The sequence below is a fragment of the Panthera uncia genome, chromosome C2 (genome assembly GCF_023721935.1).
Source record: "Panthera uncia isolate 11264 chromosome C2, Puncia_PCG_1.0, whole genome shotgun sequence".
NCBI classification, from domain to species: Eukaryota; Metazoa; Chordata; class Mammalia; order Carnivora; family Felidae; genus Panthera; species Panthera uncia.
The window spans coordinates 14,808,509-14,826,256 of record NC_064810.1 but is presented as its reverse complement, the minus strand read 5'-3'; the positions used below and the strand labels follow the sequence as shown (position 1 = coordinate 14,826,256).

Here is a 17,748-nt window from a genome sequence, read left to right as displayed (position 1 = left end):
CCACCCTTTCCCAAGATAATGTTGGATTAGACTGCAGAACTTTAAGAGGGCAGCTCTGTGCTCCTGGCTCAGTATCAGAAAAAGAGTACTGCCTTCTAAAGTGTTATATATATTTTTTTCCCTTTGTACTATGTAACTCTCTTTCTCCTTTTAAGTTTTATTAATACTCATGGGCAAGAAGGGTAAGAATATATAAAAGCAAAGCATGGAAGAATGCAGATAAAACCAAAGGAAAATGTTTAAAGAAGCAAATTTAAAGAAGAAGACCTAGAAAGATTTCCACCCAATGAATGGAAGAAAAGTTACTCAAACTACAAGAGGTCAGACAGAAAATTCCAGAATGCATATGGAATCCCTCACAGACTCCATAGTACATAACACAGTGTGCTAAAATGAATACATTACACAGGTGCAAAATTAGGTGGGCTTAAAAGTTGAGGTTTCTATGCAATATAGAATACGGAAAGTCTAGGGTCCGATTTGCAACACCTGCTTGTCAGGGAAGGATGAAAAAAGCAAGACTATGAGAGTAAGTTGTTTGTTCCTGAAAGGTCTCTGTGAAGACCAGCCTTTTTCTTTGTTCATATTCTTTCCCAAATTTCAACAAAACTAGCCTTAGGAGGGTGCACAGCCAGGGATGATAGAAATTTCTGTGGCAGGTGGCCATGCCACCTTGAGTAGAACCCAGGTATTCATGGTGATGGGGAGATGGTTGTACTTGTGACCTAAGATGCTTTCCAGGTCTCAAGGTTTCCCTTGACTGTTCTGACAGAAGATCTGATTAGGATGTCCATGAGGGAGGGAAGATCATGGAAACTTTAGTTCAAGATCTTCTGCCCTGCATCCCCCTCCCTTGTCCCAAAAGCTCTGGAGGAGTGATGATTTTGGCACTTGCCCCAGAACATTGGTCTCATGATGTCCTCTGTACCTCTTCATGCTCTCGGAGATACTTGAGTGAGGAATAGAATGAACTGTTTCTATCAGTAGTATGCATTCAAGGACAGCTGGTCCTTGTTCCAAATTCTTATATTTCCCCTACTCATCAGCCTCCCTTGCAAGTTTTATTTGGTAAAATGGTACTTAATACATTTCCCAGAGTCTGGGTGGATTTCAGTGGACACACCTTAACCGAGTAGTAAAGAAGGTTGGTTTTATGTTTTCTTTTCATGTAAGAAAGTGGAATGTGTGTGTGTGTGTGTGTGTGTGTGTGTTGGGAGGGGTGTAGTGGGGGGGCACTGATTTTTGAAATTGAATGAGAGCTATCACATCATTCACATGTGTTAAATGCCCTAAGTCATTCTCCCTTGATCTGATACTCTCAAAATTTAGGGTGTTGTTTCTTAATTTCTTAGGCTCAGTGCCATTTTTTTTTTTTTTTATGGTGAAGAATATTCTCTGTGCAAAGCATCTCTGATGCTCCTTTTCTTAATGGTCTTCAAAACACCTGACAGGTGACCCCTGGCTAAGCCAGCTATCTACTGGACTTGGGCAGCTAAATCACATAGATCAAAAAAGCCAAGATATACTTTAGTGTGCCTTCTAATGTATATAGAAAATGTAGATGATTCTTCTTTATGCATATGCCCTTTGACAGTTTCTATTTAATGGAAGTATCATTTTAATCCCTTTCCAGATGCATATACATAGATGCTAGTTTAAAAAAGAAAAAAAACCCTACTGTTCAGCATTTCTGGATTTATAGGTTTCTTAGGAAAGTAATACAAATCTCCATGACAATATCCTGCCTCTGACACTGGTGGGGATGACTTTGAAATAACTGGAAATGTTTCCTATAGCATGGAATACGTTTCTACCAGATGTGCTTACCAGGGTTGTGAAAAAGTAGTGATAGTACTCAGTCATCATGCCCATGAACAGAATCTGCAAAAGAGAAATACGGGGAAAGAATCAGAAACAGAATTATAAGAAATAGATCATGAGTAGGGCAATTGCAATAGCTTGAGGACATAGAACAGGAAGAGCCTTTGGAAACCCATGGATTCAGCAGATCAGAAACCTGAGACAGATCAGTGGCTGATGTGGGCTGATGCGGACCCAGGCCATTAACCTCCATCCAATATTCTTTCATTAGACTATGTTCGATCTTCATTGAAGTGGCAGGTCTAACGATCAAATTTGAAAATAGTTTATGCTCACCAAAGTTAATATTTGGAATTGTTCTTAATAATGCAGTGTTTTACTTTCTTTATTGCCTAGGTTTCTGAGTAACACCATGCTTAGATAGATATTTTATTGATCTCCTTAGCTTTAATACTTACCGTAATGCCTCAGAGTAGAACTCATTAAATGTTGAATTGCAATACTGGTATGTAGATGTATTTAAATGAGGATTTATACATATGCATATCTCTGAAGCCTCTCTCTCTACTGCTCTCCCATCTTACCCCACAGTGTGAGGAGGGGAAAAGAGGATTTGTTTATAGATAGAAGGATGGGGACCATTCTTGTACAAATGCCACACCACCTCTTAATTCTGATCCCCAGTTATCTACTTGGGATCTTGACAGTTCCAGACATTCTGTGTGTATTGTTTTTACCTAGAAGGGGAGGGGGAAAGAAGGTGAGCAGAAAGGACAAGGTTTCTGGGTAGAGGTAGTTTATTAAATTGTGATCTTATTTTGGATTCCTGGAAATGGTGTCCACTGAGGAGAAATAGTTGCAAATGACTTGGAGATAAGCAACAGTTTCTAAATCTCCCAAATCAAGGGCATCGCCTTCCTTGGGGGCAGGTCAGCAAAGGACTATTTGGGTGCTGTTTCTTGGTATTTGTATAGAAATGAATGCAGAAGCCTAGGAAATAAAATTTCCAAGTCGGTTCTCCCCACAACTCTGATAAATTCTGAATGCAAATGAGAATACCCTCTGGAAATTTTAAAATCGGATATTCTTAGACTCCATTACAGAGCCATCCTGAATTGGAATTCCTCAGAGCAGAGTTTGGATTTCTGTATTTCACAGCAGTGGTTGAGAATCACCAATATATGGAAAACATGTCCATTCACAACAAAGAACAGACTTTTATAACTGCAATTGAAGAAATGGATTGCAAAGATCTCAGGAAAGGCAACATATGTTATCAGAGGTCCTAGAAAGTGCCTAAGATATGTAAACTAGAGTGATTTCATGTGAAAAGGTATAAAGAATGAAGAGAGTATTCAATGACAGCACTGAACACACCAATCAGACACTTTTTTTGCCCTCTTCTGCTAATGTGGAGACCAGAGGAATATTTAGTGAAATTGTAATGTCATGAAGGTAAGACAAATGACAGGAAACTCTCTCTGAATCCTGAGCCCCACCGTGTGTAAGTCACTCCTATGGTGATAACAAGACTGAGCTCACAAAAGAATTTTAAAAAGGGTAGAATTGCTTTAGGGCCATCAATAACGTTTAAAGCCATGCATGGTGAGGTCTTGTTAGCTGGTCTCTTATATCATCGGAGCATAAAGAGCTAACCTGCCACGGTCAGTCAGGAATCCAATTTTTCACTTTGGTTGTTAGATAGTGTAATTGCAGCCAAGCCTACCTCTTGAAAGAGGACTGGGCAAGTTTTATGTCAAGATATAGAGCTGGACACTGAGGTTTAAAATATCGTTTCTAACACTGAAAAAGCAACAAAAAGGCACCTGAGTTTTCAGCCTTTCACTGGGCTGACTTTTCTTCTAAAATGTGATTTCGGAGGGGCTCCTGGGTGGCTCAATCTGTTAAGCATCTCACTTTTGGTTTCAGCTCAGGTTATGATCTCGTGGTTCATGAGTTCAAGCCCCACATTGGGCTCTAAGCTTGGCAGTGCAGACCCTGCTTAGGACTCTCTCTCCCTCTCTGCTCCTCCCCTTGCTCATTCTCTCTTTCTCTTTCTTAAAAATAAATAAGTGAATTAAAAAAATAAAAAATAAGAATAATACGTGATTTGGAGACGTTTGGTTGCCAATTGAGGGCATAGGCTTTTTTTTTTTTTGAAACATTTTTTTATTGGATGCAAATATTCATTCGATATGCCTTGTATTTAATGTCAGAAAAAAGTTATGAAGACACAGTGAATATTCGTCTAACAGGTCTACTTTTATTGCAGATAGAACCCTTGGGTCATCCGGGTATACTTTTTATTTGGCATGCTAGAAAAATCTCCATTCTTGACTTTCCTACTTAGTGCCTGGGTGAGTTTCTCCTAGTTCTTCCTTTGAATTTCCTATAAATGGAAAATAAGAAACGAGTATAGTCATGGATCATTCACCTGCTACCTTTGTGTACTCACTAGGACACAGGTGATTGGGAAGCTTCTAGATAAGAATAAAGCCAGTAGCATCAAAAGTGGTGCTTTTTAAGCAATCATCCATGTAAGAGTCTGTAGACTGGTTGGGGCCAGCAGTTTGTCATCTAATAATAGTATACTTTATAAATAAAAGTATTGCATTCACATGATGATTTTCTCTCTGCACATTGGTATTTCCACTAAAAGTCATTAAGGGATTAAGAAAATGTCACATCAAGATAAATGTCAGTTTTTCAAATAAAAAAGTATAATCATGATATGGGGAGTTTTCTAATCTTTGCAAAACTGACTTTTTCCTAAGAAATGTTACCCTCTTTGAATTTTGATAGCGTACTTATCTGCCCGACTAACTGAGTGGTGCTGACCTAGGCAGTATGTACCTTACCAAAGCAATATTGCTAGAAACTAGTTCTGGCTATCTCTAAATCATTTTTTACAGCACTAAACACACCACATCGCACACATTAATATGAAATGAATGTGGCTGTCAATACTGTTCATATTACCCTTCATTCTTCCACTAATATATTCTTTTGATAGTGTTTGTTTCTTAACAGGATTATTCTTATTTAACAACCCTTGACATCATATCATTGACCTCGATTGATAGACAGTAAAAACTCCAGCCCTTTCAATAACATTATCTATCTGTAATAGGGGCAATACTGAGAATCTACTACTCTTCTTGATTTTAGAAGACCCATAGTTTAGACACCATTGATGCCATTGCCAATTTCCCATCTTGAAATGCAAATGGCAGGATTGCATTTCTTGTTCTCTTGTACTTGGGGGGAGCCATGTGCCGGTTTTGGCCAAAGAGGTGGGGAAGATCCTGACACGTCACCCTCCAGAGACTCACCCTGGATAGGTGATTACCATGGTTATCAGGGCCATAGCAAGCTGTTTTTCTTCTGAATAAAAACAATTTTCTGTTGCATGAGTTTTGCAAAGCATGGAGGTGTTCTTTTTTCATGACTTTGTTTTGACTGCTGGGGAGTTCAGGGTGAAAACTGTGGGTTCTGCATTAGCAACTAGTAGGAACACAAAGTATATATTCTATGTGTGCTCATGCCATTCAGCTTTGTTTTTCTTATCTAATATTCCTCTTTGTTCCAACTCCTCTCCCCTTTAAAATGTATTTATCACTTTGTTTCAAATGTACTTTCTAGGCTGCTTTAATTCCTTGTGTAATAGAACTATAGTGCATAATAAATAATCATGGTTGGGAGAAGCTAAAAGATTTTTTTCTCACGAAGAGGGATGAACTGTTTGGGTCTGAGGTAGCTGAGTTGGGTTAGAGTAGCAAAAAAGGCCCCCCAAAGTACTATTCGTTGTTAATAATAAGAGCTCAATTATAAGAGCTCAAGAGAGACTATGATGGTTAATTTTATGTGTCAACCTGACTGGGCCAGTGGATGCCCAGATGAAACATTATCTCTGGGAGTGTCTGTGAAGGTGTTTCCAGATGAGATAAGCTGTTGAAATGGTGACTCAGTAAAGCAGATGTTCCCCTCCCCACAATATGGTGGGCATCATCCAGTCCACTGAGAACCTGGATGGAACAGAACTGCAGAAGGAGGAGAATATGTCCTTTTACCTCCTGCCTGACTACCTGAGCTGGAACTTTGGTTTTCTCCTGGCCTTGGACTAAGATTTTCACCACCGGCCTTTCTGGTTCTCAGGCCTTCAGACTCAAACAGGACTTAACACCATGGCTTTCCTGGCTCTCCACCTTGTGGATGGTAGATTGTAGGCCTTCTCAGCCTCCAGAGTCATGTGAACCAATTCCCCAATAAGTCTCTTCATATCTCTCTCATTGGTTCAGTTTCTCTGGAGAACCCTAATACAGAGAAGACTACCAAAAGACTAAAAATCTTGATACTCTGAATACATTTGATATTCCATGCTATCTAGAAAACATAATCCTTAAACCAGCAAGAGGAAGGGTGGATGATACCTATTTGAAGAGATTCTCTGGATTAGGATATCATGGAAATGCCACATACTATTCTGTTGTTTCAGTGGCTAGACAATAATTACTGTTTTTTTTTTCCTTTGGTAGTTAAAATGAATCATGAAGATAGAAAAGAACTCATTGACAGTTGACTCTCAAAAGGACAATTCTAATGGTCCCACCATTATCAAAATACCCTGGGGCAGTTACTGCTCATTAACAATGGTGGCCTCACCTCCGCCCATCCACTCTCTGGAATTTTTACAATAGGACACTTATGACCTTGTTCACAGTAGCATTGACTTTCCTTTTCTATTCTCAGCAAAGACTATCTCTTGGAATTAGATGGGTTATCAAATGCAGCCCAAGCTGCACAAAGATCACATTTTAGTTTGTCTGAAGAGCCCTCATTCAAGTATCGAGGAAGATAACCGAGACAGCTTGTGGGCTCTAACTCCTGTGTTTAGTGACACAGTTGGCCTATGAGATACCTGGAAAGTCTCTGGGTAGAAGTCTTCTGATAACATTTCCTGGTATCTCCAGAAGTCTGCACCCTATTTGAGCCTGATCACTTTCTAGAAGGCAATGCAGTGCTGTAGAGGCAGTAACAAAAAATTCTCTACAAATTCTCAGCATCCATTGGTAAGGGCAAGCCATATGTCACAAATAATTGGCATAACACTGCTATCATAGTAGCAGAAACTTAAAATGAAACCTGGAGTGCTCCTATGTGATTTTGAGGTATTCCTGTAATATTTATAAGGGTTTTTATTACTGCTTCTTTTCATTGAAAAATAGGTGTCTTCGAAGTTTATATTGACTAACCTGAAGTGTATTGCTGCTTTTATAGCCTTCTCAATATCAGGATAAATTCTCAATCATCAGACTAGGTTTTTAGTCAATAATTTCAAGTGAACAACTTCCAAATGTATGACATGCAATGTGGCTAAAATAATGGTTTTACCACAAGATAGAAGTAAGTTATTTCAGTGTAAGAATAATCTTCAGGAAATCCATTGAATGATATCAAGTTTCAGAGCAGTGATTTTTAGAAAAACGTTTGAGTGCTAGGGTATAGTGCTTTCTCACCTACCAAGTGTCATACTTTAGGCTGCATCTACACTGTCTTTGGAGAAGTTGCTTCTTCTACAACACACTTTTTAATGTTGACCTTCAGTAGAACAATTTAGGTATAAGTAGGCCTTGAGATCAGTCTTTATTGCTTTTTTTAAAAAAAAGATACTCATGCCAAATTAAATGATCATAATCTATACAAAGGCAACAGTGGAATGCATAGAACATAGCATTGGATCCCCACTCCTTTGGAGTAGGCTAAATAATGACCCCATAAAAATGTCCATATCCTAATTTCTAGAATCTGTTAATATGTTACTATACATAGAATAAAAAGATTTTGCCATCATGATTAATTTAAGGATTTTAATTTGGGGGGGGGTGACTCTGGGGGGATTACTCTGCCTTATCCAGGTGGGCCCAATATAATCACCAGGGTCCTTATAAGATGGAAGCAGAAGGTCAGAAGGCAGACAAGGTGATGTGGAAATGAAAGCCGGGGGGGAAAAAGGCAATAGATGTGGGGCCATAAGCCAAGGAATGAGGACAGCTTTTAGCAGCTAGAAAAGGCAAGGAATTGGATCCCCCCACAAAGCCTTCAAAAGGAATGCAGCCTTGTCAACTTGTAAAGTCATATTGACTTTACACTTGTGACCTCCACAACTATAAGTCAATAAATTCATGTTGTTTTAAGCCACTACATTTATAAAAATTTGTTACAGCACCAAAAGGAAACCAATGTACCTCATTTGCCCATCTTTCCGTGATTATGGCACCTGAGACTGAACAATTTTGGTATATTAATAGCAAGTGCACGTGTCAAGGGGAAAAATGTTTGAAGTTTAAAACATTATTTTTATTTTTAAATTTAAAAAAAATTTAAGTTAATTTATTTTGAAAGAGACAGAGACACAGTGCAAGTGGGGGAGGGGAAGAGAGAAAGAGAGAGAGAGAGAATCCTAAGCAGGCTCCATACTGTCAGCACAGAGACCAATGTGGGGCTCAAACTCATGAACCGTGAGATCATGACCTGAGCTGAAACCAAGAGTCGGCCCCTTAACCGACTGAGCCACCAAGGTACCCCTGAATTTGAAAACTTCTTTCTGTGTCCTTCCATTCATGTGCACCTGCTAACTCTGTGTCTGTGCACAGATACCAGCCATCTACAAAGAGAGTCTAGGGCTTTTCCATCTGTTGGAAGATGGTGCTATACCACTTACAAACCCAGGCATCTTCCTCCTGCCCCGAAGAGAAATGAAAGAAAAGGAAGGATATTCCACAAAATGTTGGTGAATGAAATGGTCATGCTGTTTGGGAATATCTTTCAGTTGTAATTTGTTTATAAGCTTCTCTCTCTAGAAGTATGGTTAGGACAAGAAGGGAAGCTGATGCTAACAGATATTAATAAATGGAGTGGAAAACAATGAGGTAGTTTAGCTTCCGATAATCCTACCAGAAGAGCCAGATTGCATCACTCAGGTGCACAACAGAAGAGATTATGCTATTTAAGGGATACTGACTGCTGACAACAGAGCAGGAAAAAAGATTTCCCCTGGCAGAATGAAATAGGCAAGTTGGCAAATAGGAGAGAGTCAAGATTTTGGAGGATTACATGAACCCGAAGAATAAACTGTCAGTATCATCCAGGGAAAACTGGTGGGAAAATGATGTAGAAAAAAAAAAAAAAAAAAAAAGAACACAATGAAGAAAAGTTTGAACAGCAAAGTACTGAGAAAATCTAAAAGTACTGAACAAATCTAGACAAAGTACTGAACAAATCTGGAAAGTTAACAGAGAATAAATATGTTGAACACATTGTAATCTTGCAATAATGGTGGCAATAAAAACTATACCTCCAATTACTCTGCAGATAACATTTTGAGGGAAATATGGGCATGCAGCCAATAATTGGTGGTCTTGTGGTCCCATGAGTTATCCATAGACTAGTGAAGTCATCGTGAGTCTGGGTCCTGTTCTTCAGCTTTTATGGCTTTTTATTTTGCCAATGTATTTAATAGCTACCAGGCTTAGAAAATAATTATTTATATGAGTATTTGTCAGTGTATTAGCATCTCTAAAGAACTTTTAAAAAACACCAATACCTGTACCCATTCTGTAAACATTCTGATTTATGTGGTCTGGGGTATGTTCTAGGCATTGGTAACTGTTCAAAGCTCCCCAGGTAATATTTACATTCAGCCGGAACTGAGAATCACTTATTTATATTAACCAAACGTAGTTTTAGGCTATAACAACAATGATCATTGCAACTGTTTTCTAAGTGCCACGACATACCCACTGCTGTCATACTTTTTTGTTTTGTTTTGTTTTTGTTTTTTTATGTACTATTGGGGAGAAAGTGTTATCCTCAGTTTATACATTTGAAAGAGCATATAACTATGCAGTTGAACCCAGGCTAGATATTAAGCCTGGGCTCTTTGTGTTATATTAATTTATTAATTGATAATAGGAGATGTATGTAGCAGGAAAGTCAATAATTTGCACAAAGTTCTTCTGGACTTTGAGAACCCAAATAAAAGCATATGATTGGTGAGAGAAGAGTTAGAACCACAGGAGTTGACGCTTTAATATAAGGAATGAATCCCAACAAGCCAAGAGAGCTTGATAAGCTGCCCATATATTTTTGAGGGACCCTCCTGTCCGGAGAGTTGGACCTAGCTGTACAAGGTTGTGCCTTGGATGGTGTTGCAGGTACCATGAGGACCCTCACTCACCCTTCCTCCTTCTATCAGGATTTCAGACCTACGTTGTTATTTTTATTATAACATCTCTTAGATATTAGAATTAATTAGATCCTAATTTTGGTAATGTTTGGGAAGACCTTTAATCTCCTAAATGGAGTATACTTTCATCGAGAAAGGGCAGTTTGCAAAAAAATTGTAACTTTAAAACAAAAGTTTATTTATTTATTTTTAGAGAGGGAGAGCACACGAAGTGTGTATGAACTGGGGAGGGACAGAGAGAGAGGGAATGAGAGAAATCTCAAGCAGGCTCCGTGCTATCAGCATAGAGCCTGATGTGGGACTCAAACCCATGAACTCTCGTTAGATCATGACCTGAGCCAAAATCAAGAGTTGGATGCTTAGCCGACTGAGCCACCCAGGTGCCCTATAAACTTTTTTTTTAATTGTGTAATAGACATTACTATAGATCTATTTACATACTAGATGGTACAATGGCAGTGGGTACAAGGTGTGGAGAACTTTGCATGACACACTAAACAATGTGTCTTTTGTATTTCAGGCAATGTGGAAGTGGGGATAGGGCACTCAGGAGTTTCATACTAGAAGAGAAGTGTCACATATTTTATTTGGAATGTACAGTTTTTGAGGCCACATGGATGCTGGATGGAGGAAAAAATGGGGGCTTGCGACAGAGAGATCGAATGTTCTAATATAGCAGGAAGATGATGATAGAGATGGAGAAAGGAGGTTGAATCTGAAACATATTCAGAAAGCAGTAGCTACAAAATTTGGTAGTTCATAAGTGGGAAGGGTGAGGTAGAGTCAAGTGAATTCCTAGTTTCTGTGTTGAGTAATTGGATGGTATTTCTAGTCACCAAGACAGGAGCAGGAGGAGAACGTGGTTGGCTAGAGCAAAGGAGAGGAGGAAGATGCAGTGCGCTGAGTTAGGTGTGGAGACTTCATGACATGGGGCAAGATACGATAGGGATACTTGGGAAGTCAGGCTGAGAGAAGGTTTGGGGACCACCGTTGTGCCATAGTATATGTGGGAGGTGATGCAGTGACAGAGTTAGCAGTGGGAAGCACTGTATCACTCTTACAGTTTTGCCTAGGCACGATACCACTCGTGGTGTTGATGATGGTAATCTCTCACATGTAGGATATTTCATGCATCAGTGGTGGGCTTGATGCCTTATGGGCATTGTCAAATTTAACGTCTCTCAAAACAATGTGAGATATGTACAAGACATTCCTAAATTTTACAGATATAGCAAAGAACGAGCCATGAGATCCTCTGCTAAATGACCTCATTCAATACCCTGGAGTTTTTCATCGAATTTTACTCCCCCTCTATCTTGGCAAAGTCTTTAGCACGTACAAAGCATCTAATACATGCTAGCCAAATAATGGTGGGATTTACTTCCTACAGAGTCACCCTTATGACAGAAAGGATTTGGCTAACAGTCATCAGGGAAGTAGGGTGGAAGGATTCTTTTGGTAAAATCTTGCATTTATGAAGGGTTACAGAAGCTGAGGTGGTAAATAAACATAGCAACGTGATTTTTTTTAACCTGCTTCAGTCTTTAGGCTTCCTTAGGAAACCTGAAAGAAGCTATGGATCCTTTCCCCTGAAAAAGGCACACTGAGGAGAATGAGCATATCCAAAATTTTGAATAAAGCTGAGGTTCACCAACCCTGCTAAAGGCTGAACACATGCTTTGATGTGCACATCTTCAAGTTATTTCCATGATTCCTTCTAAATTATCCCCACTTCTATTGCGAGGATAATTTCCCTTGTCACCTATACAGCCAAATTCTGATGTAGCTGGAATTAAGCATTAGAGCATTTCTGAGGCATACGTGTGATTTTGATTACCTCCCAATTCAGATCGAAATAAATCTATATCCTTTTCCAAATCTACTCTTTGGAAATTTTTGTGAATACGCAAATGGGCATCCTGTACACTAAGAATCTGGGCAAATGACAGGTCCCCTCACTACATTGTTAGTTACCCATAGAGATCAATTAATTCTTATGTGTATTGAATAACACACTCATATCTATGAGCTGCTCCTAACAAACAAAACTAACTCTATGCTCAGGAAATGTAAATAGATTTTAATATCAACCTGAGAGAAATAATTAAGATGAGAATGTGCTGCCAAAATAATTATATAATATACTACAAATTATCATCAGTTAGTATAAATTGAGAATCGTCATTATTACATCATCGGGATTTAGCCAAAGTAATGAACTTCTCATCAATTAACGGTCTCAAAGACTACCAAATGACTTTAGGAACTTAAAAATAAAGAGCTTAAGTATTTCCCCATTTCTTTGAAAGTCTACTATGTACAAGGCAATGCACAAATTCTTTATGTCTAACACTGGGAAGAAGATTCTTGATCACTTGTACGCATGGAGGCTCAGAGCTGCAGAGAACCTTGGCAAGATTAGAATCCAACAATCCTATTTGACAGATGAAGTGACTGCATTTAAGAAGAACCAGCAGACTTTCCAAAATAGCATACCTAAATGGTCTAAGAAACTCAGGTCACAGGCATGTTAAACCCTGGTTTGAAATTCCGGGCTTACCATTGGGTGTATGACATGGGACCTCATTTTTCTCATCTGTAACATGAGATATTTTGAGAGGATAAAAAGATACCATTCTAGTCAAATGCATAGCATAGTCTGGCACAAAGTGAGTGCCCAGTGAGTGGCAATTATTTTATTCTATTAGGGCAAGAGCAGAATTCGCAACTGGATCTGCTGACCGTCAGTCTAAGACTCTAGTCATAGATAGAAATGAGTTTTCCAGTCTTTCACCAGTCCATGGGCATTGGATGGCTACACTCTGTGACTTTCATTTCAAGGTCTCTTTTGATTAAGGGGGCAGAGATGTATGTTTTCCTTGGTGTTGTTTTTACTGTTGTATCGTTCTCACCTTCAATAAGTACTCAACAAATAGGTGTTCGACTAAAGAGTGAATTTCTCTACTGTGCTCCTACCACATTCTCTCCTTGGCTTCAATATAATCAGCATTTCTTGAGGGCTTATGTAAACTGGACAAATGAGTGGATGTTTGATAAACAACTGAATTAAAGGAGTATAAAGCTTAACAACATGTGTTCCACGTTCTATTGTGAGGAGAATCAGTTGGCATCTGGGTGTACATAACAGTATCAGAATGAGATGCTTTTTTTGCCCCTCTTTTAAATCCTGAGGTAAGTTTCAAATCCCCAGTCTAGCCACTGCTGGCTCTGTGACCTTGGGCAAATTACGGAATCTCTCCGAGCTCTGTCAGTTTCTTGTATACAGAATTTTCTCAGGAAAACGACTGATGCATTTCATTCGCTTAGCACAGTGCCTGGCACACGGGAAGCCCTATAAGAGCAGCTCCCAAGGTCTTTATGATTATGATTAAACATGATGGGGTTGTGTATCTGACTTAGTGGGCGCAGGTTCCAAACACGGGTTTGTGACCTCTTGGCACATCACAGATGTACTGCTTGGCTGGCAGTTTTCTGTGTTGAGAGATAAAAACTGATTGTGCTTCTGTCCTGTGGAAATATGAAATGAACTCTTTCTAACCATCTCTGTTTGTCCTGCTCATAGGCAATAGATACAACATCTACGAGGAACGAACCAATGCACAAAATTATTTAACTAACCAGCATTACCGCTCCACTTCCTAGGAGAAGGAAGCAGCGTATTAAAACTACATTTTCTCCCTGGCCTTGTTTTTATGTTAATTGACAGAAAGGAAAAAAATAAAAACAAGAGAGCACAAATGTTGACAGGAGAAAATGTGATATAATTCCACGAAATATTTTGGTTCTAAAATGTTTTATGGAGACTAATGGCTCAATTATAGCTTAATGCTCATTGCTCTAAGTGTTGTGAGGGGGATGAGAAGTCTCTCTTCTGAAGCACTTGTTCATGGAAACAAGAAAGCAGGCTTCCTGAGAGGGACACAGCATGTTCATGTTCACCTACTGGCCGCTGTCCAGCTCAGGGACTCGGCCCAGCCCTGATGCAGCTTCCCTGCTGGACGGAGCATCACGGTGTCCCCTCCCTTTCCGTCAGGGAACCGTTAGGATTCCGGCTACTGTGCTTGAAATTGTGACTTGCTTTCTCAATCCTATTACAGGATTTGAAAGTGTCTGTGCAGCTCTCCGAAGAGGTAAATGTATTTCAGGAAGTGGAATCATAGGCTGAAATGCATTACAGTTCTTAATAATATAGGGCTTCAGACATTGAATAAAACCTTCCTTTGAGGAAACTGAGGCATAGAGGGGCGACTTGCTCAAATGTGCTTGGCAGAGTTGAGAGTACAGCACACTGAGTGAGCTGGAGGGAGGTGATTTAGGAGACTGCTTTTATCAAGAGCTTCTAGTACAGTTCTTGGATCGTTCATTTATCCATTTCCTTTATTCATTCAGCAGAGCAGTGTTGAGCACCCACTGTGTGTCAAGTAATGTAGTACATGCTGGGGATTTAGGGGAACAAGACAAAGGAGGTTTCTATCCTCCTGGAGGTTATAGTATTGTAGGGAATATGGACCACAAACGAGTCGATGCCCAGATGTTTGCATTATGAGCATGTTCAGTACATGGTGGATGAAATTATTACTATCTCTGAGCTTCAATTTTTGTGTGCAAAAGGATAATACCAATTATACCAAGAATTACTGGGTAGAGTAAGGGAGACAGTTGCTTATCAACCAGCATGGTGCCGGACGTGTGTTAGGAGTTCCAGTGCAGAGTGTTTTCACTTCATTCCTCATCTTTAAATTCGTCTCCCATCAGCCACTCTCTTGGTAGAATCAGCCTCAGTAGGAATCAGTAAGGGTGCAGGTAGGGCAGGCAGTGGAGAGCCAGTGGGAAGAGAGTGGGAATTGTGGGAAGTGCTGAGGATTTGGGGTGTCCACGCTGGAGACAGGCTGGGAGACAGTAGCATCCTTGCCAAGCAGCAGAACGCCCACTGGGAGGTGGTGGATAGACAGGGAGAGAAGAGGACGCTGAGTGATGGGTTGGGTCCTATGCATATCCTGCTGGTTGCTGGGGGCACTCTCAGACTACAGAAATTCATGAAGACATTTCATTCATACGAAAGCCCTGTTCCTCTGTAACCTAATCAAGTCTTGACATTTGAATTTCTAACTAATTTTTAGGAAATAACTTTTCAGATTCTCATCATATAGCACTTGTTCAATATGAATAGAAATAATTACCTTACCGGAGTGATTAGCATGCCCAAGAATAACTACAGACTTTTCCCCCCAATTTTTACTTTTAGATAAATGTCAGATATCTTCTTTAAAATGCTTTGATTTCTTTTTTTCTGAAGAATCATTACAAAGTCGTAAAATATGATAAAGGTGCAGGGAAATGCAAGGAAATAATGGGAAATGTGCTTGAGAAGAAAGCCAAGTTGACCTGGCAGAGAAAATTTTATCAGCAATGATTTTAGTCACCAAAAATTGGGAGCTATTAATATTAGTTTTATCTAAAAGAGACCGGCAGCAAGTGGTTGTGTTTCTTTCAGACATTCTGGAAGCCTACTTCAAAATGGAATGGCTTACCCATTCTGAATGGGGGCCCTTCGTGGTAAAGTGGGCACACAGGCTCCAAAAACAGGTGGTCTGGAGACCATGTGGCAGCCCGGTTACTCCGAGAGTGACTTTGTTGGGGCACTTAACCTATCTGAGTTTCAGTTTCCTCAGCTCTTACCTGAGAATACCAAATTTACCCCAGGGGTTGTCTGCATTAGACAGAATATCGGATGCCAGGAATCATCATGGCACCTCAGGAAAAGAGATTGGAAGAGATTGGTTGACTAGTGGCTGGAATTAGGGCCTTGAACTCCTTCACTCTCCAGCGTCCCTAGAGGCACACTGGGCAGACAGTTACAGGGAAGGTCTCTGTCTTTGTTTCACACAGGTTGTTGTCCAAAGCTAATGGAGCAAGTCAAACTGGGTCACACAGAGCCCTTGGGCCTCATTTTAACCAGAATAGCAAGTCCTACGGTCCTCAGTATCACTTTCCAACCATATAGCTTCTCAGAGGTCCGGATTAAACCAACCTGGAGCCTCTGCTGTGATTTCACAAAGAGTGAACGTATTTTCACACACAGTAAGGTAGGGATTTTATGCTAGAACTTCTGCAAAGGCTCTCCCCACTTCCAAACATTTGTAACTCATTAGTCTGCAACAAAAAGTGGATGAACATACTTCCCCCAAAGCCTCACAGCAATCCTACCACTCACATGATGAGGAGAGTGAATACAAGATAAAACATAATAGGGCACAGGATGGAGGAAAGGGTTTACGTCAATGGCTAGAGCAAAACTGAACTAATCCCACTCCCTCTTAGCCCGGCTGACATTTCTTGGGAGGGCTTCACTTAGAAGGTTTTTTTGGTTTGTTGTTCCAAAAAATTGGTCTTTGAATGAAGTAATCTCTATGCTATCAGGAAAGAGCCACTTGCATCAGTGGGACATCAAATCCATATTTATTGAAATAGAGGAGAAACTCTTTCCCAGGCTTGCTCGTTCCAAGCCTGTACTTTGGGAGAGATGTAGCCAGGTATGTGAGCCAAATGGATATCTCACCAAGAGAAGTCTCATCAGCAAATCATTGTCTTAAATGTAACAGAAGTCCCCAGTCTCTGTTATAACAGACTCCTGGAGGGGATGCTTTTTTGTATTTTGAGGGCTACGCATAGAATCTGGGTGTTTTTCTCAGTTCTGGTTCACACCCCATTACACACTTTAATGAACTGCACTGAAATTCTCAAATGAAGCCTCAAGATAAAACGCTGCTGATTGTATTTATTTACCTTTGAAGTTAGCTTGTGACATCACTACAATATGCTTGCTTTCTTTACTGAGAGACGATTATAGTATCTAAAGGTTTGTTAACACAACTGTAGTCTAGAAGTAGGTAACACTTACTCTTCCCCTAACTAGAGAAGCAACATTTCATAGAGGAGAAGGTTCGGGATGGGATAGAGGAGGCTGAGTCCCAGATCCTGGCTCTGTAACTGTGGGAAAGTCATTTCGCCTCCTCTAAAGTGAAAGAATTGGCCTTGATGATGTCTAAGATTGTTTTCAACTGCAACTTTAAATATGTTCTCTGACTCGATATAGATTTTTAGTGTAATCATCCAGGAGATAATAGAAACATGTAGTCAACTTTCCTGATTGTCTACTTTCAGGTGAAATTAAAACCTCAACTCTGAACTCCACGGCTTCAGGTATGAGATCCAGCCCTGGAGAGTCAGGTGGATAGGCTGCTCTAAGAGCTCTCCCGAGTGATTCGGAAATCTGCAGTTCTGCGTTTGTACGGAGGGACTGGTGTGCTTAAAAGATCAGTGCCCATTGCCAGTGAACCACATAGCACATCCCAAACCTTTTAAACTAGAGAGTACAATAACAGCTTGTGTCATTTCAGACAAGAACATTGCCTTATGCTACAATAACCACTTATATTCAATAAAAAGAGACACCCATTAAGGCCACATAAATATAACCCGGCTATTTTTTTTTCCATGTTCCTCCAAATTCATCCCTTGATCTTTTATTAATGCTTCTATTTTAAACATCTGGCTAGCCTTTTCCATTGTCTTCATCTATGCGAGTTTCTCAACCTCAGCACTACTGGCATTTTAGGGTACATAAATCTTTGTTGTGGGGGATGTCCTGTGCCTGATAG

At 39.9% G+C, this 17,748-nt stretch overlaps 1 protein-coding gene across 1 annotated transcript in view; it reads right to left on the bottom strand.

Moving 5' to 3' along the window:
- The window catches only part of GRIK1 (glutamate ionotropic receptor kainate type subunit 1), a 183,980-nt gene that overhangs the window by 106,397 nt on the left and 59,835 nt on the right, over positions 1 to 17,748 (bottom strand). The window contains exon 6 of the mRNA XM_049629154.1: positions 1,828 to 1,881. Within this exon, the coding sequence (XP_049485111.1) occupies positions 1,828 to 1,881 (54 nt within the window). The remainder of the gene's footprint in view (positions 1 to 1,827; positions 1,882 to 17,748) is intronic.